Raw genomic sequence first — 5,517 nt, 5'->3', positions numbered from 1 at the left:
GAGAAGAGAGAAGAGAGAAGAGAGAAGAGAGAAGAGAAGAGAAGAGAAGAGAAGAGAAGAGAAGAGAAGAGAAGAGAAGAGAAGAAAAGAGAAGAAAAGAGAAGAAAAGAGAAGAAAAGAGAAGAAAAGAGAAGAAAAGAGAAGAAAAGAGAAAAAGAAAGAAGAAAATAACAACAACAACCAAAGCAAAACAAAGCCATTTTGTCTCGTGGACTTCTGATTTTGTCCCCCACAATATGTCTAACAAGTAAATGTCACCTTAACCTACATTTATAGATAATAGCTTATCTATAAATGTGCAGTTTTCCCCACATAGTTTTCAGTTGGCCTTGATATTTCTTTTGTTTTGGTATTTCACATCCAAGACAACTATTTTAACTTGATATTTCTAGGATGCGATGCCATTTGAGCATCTATCTCTATTCCTTACTGGAATTTTCCACTGAACACCTCAGCTGTCTGGAATACCGCATACTTCAGGCCTTGTATGTATTCTCACAACCTACTTTTCTCAGTTAAGGACCAATAAGATTCTTATATCCCAGAAGCCTTTACACCTCCCTCAGAATAAAACCATGATCTACATCACCTAGCACCATTTCCTTCACTGTTTTCAGCATTGTCATACACGAAGAATATTGTTTACACAAATGGTGAAGGGAAATTTCCTGATTATTCATGTCCCATGTGTTTTTAAAACAGGTGTCACCCTAAGAGAAGCATCTTATTCCTATGGACACTCATTTTAAATGTATCACACACTTTTAATTACGTAGGGATTTATCAAAGTCACCTCTTGGTTCTGACAGGACCTAAATCAAGGGCAGAGGCGCTACTTGTACAGCATCATGAGGATTTATGACTCCAGGCCCCAGTGGAAGGCCCTGCAGACCCGCTACATTCACAGCCTTGGGTACCAACAGCATCTGGGTGAGTTTAACTACCTTAACCAGGCATATCAGTAGGTGACTTATTCTTTACAGCCAGAAGTCACATCTCCAGATAAATAATTCTGGAAGAATAGCCTCTGCCGACCTATTTTATCAACATGGTTGGCTAACCAAGTTTAAAAATGATTATCCCTGACAATAGACAGTGAAGTTTTATAGGTGAATTAAGAGGGTTTAAAGAAATTAGAGTATTGATTCTTATAAAATGTTAACAACTCTCTGAGATTTATATGAACTTGATCTAGTAGATCAATATCCCTGGACTTGGAAAGCCAGCATAAGCTCAAACGATGGCTCCCCTCCTTACTGTTTGTGTAAGATCAAAGTTAGTTTACTCCCAACAATAATGGCTACATTGTTTGAGCATTTGGCATAGTCCATACATCCAGCCAAGAACATAATGTACTATGTCTCACTCTCTTCCTGCTTTATCGTTATGGAGCCAGAACCACAGACAAATCCTGTAATTTGGTGAAGACCATTCAGCCAGTCATTGTCAATGAGGACTTCAGGAAAGAGGTGGCTTCTCTAAGGGCCATAGCTTCTATCTGCTCATACTTTGCTCTTTCTCCTTTTCTACCAAAATCCATTTCTATTTTACAAAGCACAGATGACACCGTGGTTTCAGAAGACATGGACAGATCATGAGCATCAGGTTCCTGGAAGACCTCATTGCTACCAAGTCCTTTACCTTACAAGAACGTCTCTAGTTGCTCGCCCCTTGTACCGCACAATTCTCTCAACTCAGGCAGAAAACTGAAACCTAGACGAGTTAAAATAACTTGACCAGCGTCATCCAACTAGTAAGCAAGGACTTGGGATTTGGTGGTTACTGAAGGCTATCTTAAGTGTGATGGAAGCACCATTGCATGGCTCTGTTTTCAGAGATAAATACCAAAGAAGCCAATAAGCTTAAACACAGTTAATATAGTTAATAGTGTTCATAAAAGCTAACTGCCATCTTACTAAAATGCAGATTCCCAGGCCTTGCTCTCTGGGTTTCTAATTCAGAAGGTCTTTGAAGAGAGTGGAATTCTAAATTATAATGGGTATTTCTTTAAACACGCGGATCCAGAGAATCCAGTGGGCACTGTAAAGACTGTACTTTGAGAAACACTGAAAGAACTCATTCATATCTTTTAAATCAGGTATTATCCTTCTCTGCATTAAAGAAATTGTGCTATCGAAGACAAGTGACATGGGAAGTCTACTCAAAGTTCACGTTTCTTTCCAAACATGCAAGTGGATGACTATAGTCACTTTTGTCAGTTAGCTCTTCTCATTCATGTGACAGAAAATCTGCCAGAAATCGCTTTGGTTAGGAAGGACTTATTTTGGCTCATGGTATCCAGAGGTGTCAGTCCCTCGTGGCAGGGAAGGAGTGACAGAAGACAGCTTTTCACACCCTGCCAGCCAGGAGGAAGTATTTTGTTCAATTTGTTTAACAGTTATTTCTTTCAGAGATGAATGTTGACACTGAAGTCCCTCTCATCCCTCCCCTCCCCAGGTTACATCACTCAACAGGAGGCCTTGTCTTGTGCTGCTGTGCTTAGACATTCAACCATGAGAGCCTCAGCCACGGTTGCTCCTCAAAGGACTATTCTCCCCAGAGTCTTCAGCCATGCAAAGAAGGGTCAACCAGCAAAACCTCGGTTTAGAGTCAGATCCAGAGCCTCCCCGCACAGCATGCTGAGCACCAAGACCTTAGACAAGGCATAGTCTCTGAAATGGGCAGCTCATCTGTGTATTCTTGGCATTTTAGTTGGTGCTTGGTATGAGTTTGCTGAATGACAATGAATAAAAGAATACTAAGGCGAACTCTAGACCTACACATAATCCCTCCACCACATAAATGCTGCCAATAAGAACAAGTTGGAAGATCTGAAAGCTATTGAGCAGTGAATAAGCAAGCTTTAGCACAAGTAATCTGTAAAGTAAATGGGCTTTCAAAGCTTTCAGAGTAAAAGCTTCTATAGTTCCAGTCTCCCAGAGAAATCTGCAGAACAGCAGGAAGGGACAAGGGGCAGCACCTCCAGCCCTGGGTGACCACTGCCCATTGCACATCTGAAAATACATGAACCCACACAGTCAATACAGATTAAGGAGGTTTCTGGAGTCACAATGTTAGTGATAAGTGGCATGTGCCTCTTCCTATCCCCAGCCCAACTAAGCAATAATATTTACTTTGGTCCTGCAGTTTCTGGTTCTAGCCTGACTCAGTCACTTTGTGTTGTTTTGAAATTTGTGTTTATCAGCCTATTACTGCCAGGATGACTCTATACAGCTGCAATTGGCCTTGACATGGGTAAGATAATTCATGCACACACCTGCCCCTGGCAGTCACAAACACTCTCAGCAGAACAGAAAATAGCCCCGAAGAATTGATCTCATGTCTTATCTCTGAAGATGTTAAGACCATATACAAGACCATGCAAATGGGCAAATAATGAGATAGCTGCCGGGTGAACCTCTTGCAAATGCCACAGCATTGTATTAGTTATGTTCAGTAATGACTTTCTTTATCAGAGATTATCCTGTGTGTGCTAAAAATTAGTAATCCCATACAGCCAAGTTAAAAACTGGTCACGTTCCTTTTCTTTGTCTTTTAAAAAAAATGTCATTCCTATCAGCCAGTCATGTCTGTCTGTCACCACATGAAGAAATAAGTTGGGATAGAACTTAGTTGACAAGAGAAACGGAACGTTCATCTGAAAAAGATGATGTTACAACATTACCAGACCCCTTTCCAGCCAAATCCAGAAAGAACCAAAATCCCTCAAACCCTCCTTGGTGATGGCTGTCTTCTCTCTACATCCATTAACATCAAAGTCATAAGATCTGTCCAAAGCTTCTGAAGACCCTCATTGTAGAGTTTAGGATTCTACCTGACTTTTCTTTGGGTGGGGCAAGAGGCATGGCCGTCCCACCAGTCCATCGGGAAGTCTTGGGAAAGCAGTACACCTTTGACCAGATGGAGACAATCCTGCCATGGCTCATACTGCCCATCATCAACAGGGGAGACTAAGGGGCCATTTACTCAATCAAGAAGAAGCCTCTTGACAACAGCAACACCTGTACTGACTCAAGTACTCTAAGTAGATCACACTGTTAAAACAGGGGTTGTTAGGGAAGCTTTAAAAAAAAAAAAAAAAAAAACAACCGAGATGAACTGTGAGGTAACTCTCATGGTAGAGGATGGGGCAGCCCTACCAGTCCACGCTAACCTTCCCCAGTCTCCACACAAGCCCTTTATCTCTGTGAACTGCTGACATGTACTTTGTCTTGGACTGCTTTTGTAGTTTGATTGGCCTAGATCCCTGCTGAGTGAGCATTAGTTCCTGGTACAGAATAACAAGAATAACAAGCAGGTGGGGGTCTGTGCTGTAACCTTGCATCAAAAATAAATAAATAAATAAATAAATAAATAAATGAAATCTCAGACGCTGTTGTTTTGGCACGAGCTTTTACAGTCCTCTGGCCTGGTGAATGTCATAGGCACATAAGAAGGACAAACGGATTTAACAGATGCAAATCAGCATGGAGCCCATCTTTCCAGTTCTCCCTTCTGAGAAGATAATGCCCCACATAGCTAGAGTCCCACACTTGAAGCTTGGGGGGATGTGGTAGGTTAACGAGCTAAAAAATGATGCTCACTGAAAAGGACTCTGAGAAAGATAATCTAGGAGGTAGAAAGGACACATGAAGGTTTTAGGTAATTCTGCCACTTTGATGGTTTGGAGACCATACTGCTGTGGTTCACAATGACCACCGTCAACACAGGTAGATAAGGGACCGTTTCACCTAAAATTGCTAGCACATGACCGTGGTAGTCAACCAATGATGCTTGTTGAACAATATAAAAGTTTTCAAAGAGTCTGCATCAAATTGCTTCTAGCTTTGGGATATATTTCAAAGGTCCCAGAAAGCTACCCTACTGGTGAGGCCTGGAAGTGCTTAGCAGGGCCAAGGGATCAGTTCATCCCAGGTGCAGGCAATAGATTGTGATGTGGAGCCTCACAGAAGTTACGAGAGGCATCACCTTCAGGGGAATTGATGTGGCTCCTAGGAGACTCCAGGTAGTTCTTTTGAAAAGGTGGTCACAAAAATAAAATAATATAAAATAAAATAAAGCAGTCGTAAGGTAGTAATTCTAATACTTCCTTGTACCTTATGGTGAGTGGACATTTAGAAAATATTCAAGTGTTTTTATTTGTGTATTCTTTAATGGATGACTGTGTAAATCAAACTTTATGTCTACAAAACCAAACTTACTAATTGCTTTGAAATAAAAGTGCCAATCCCCTGAATTGCTCAATGACTTCCTGCTTTTTGACATTGTTATATTCTCTCTCTCTCTCTCTCTCTCTCTCTCTCTCTCTCTCTCTCTCTGTGTGTGTGTGTGTGTGTGTGTGTTTCTCTATCTGTTAATGAATATTTGGGATGTTTCTAGTTTTGAATTCTGAGCATAATCATTGGATTTTGAATGGAAGTTTTACTTGAAGATTAAATGTTTGTCTTGGAAAGATACCTAGACGTACACTTGGCTCATAGGTTATATCTACATTGA

The 5,517-nt window shown here is 40.9% G+C and overlaps 1 protein-coding gene across 2 annotated transcripts in view; it reads left to right on the top strand.

The window, feature by feature from the left end:
- Window positions 1–4,086, top strand: part of Fam216b (family with sequence similarity 216 member B) — a 7,230-nt gene extending 3,144 nt beyond the window's left edge. The window contains exons 3-4 of one of the 2 annotated variants that reach the window (XM_021182620.2): window positions 810–930; window positions 2,458–4,086. In XM_021182620.2, the coding sequence (XP_021038279.1) occupies window positions 810–930; window positions 2,458–2,669 (333 nt within the window). In that variant the 3' untranslated portion in view covers window positions 2,670–4,086. The remainder of the gene's footprint in view (window positions 1–809; window positions 931–2,457) is intronic. The other variant, XM_021182621.1, reaches the window with a different exon arrangement.
- The last annotated feature ends 1,431 nt before the right edge of the window (window positions 4,087–5,517 follow it).

The sequence above is a fragment of the Mus caroli genome, chromosome 14, assembly GCF_900094665.2.
Source record: "Mus caroli chromosome 14, CAROLI_EIJ_v1.1, whole genome shotgun sequence".
Taxonomy (NCBI): Eukaryota; Metazoa; Chordata; class Mammalia; order Rodentia; family Muridae; genus Mus; species Mus caroli.
Note: the sequence above shows the minus strand (reverse complement) of the source record. Positions and strands in the feature narration are given on the sequence as shown.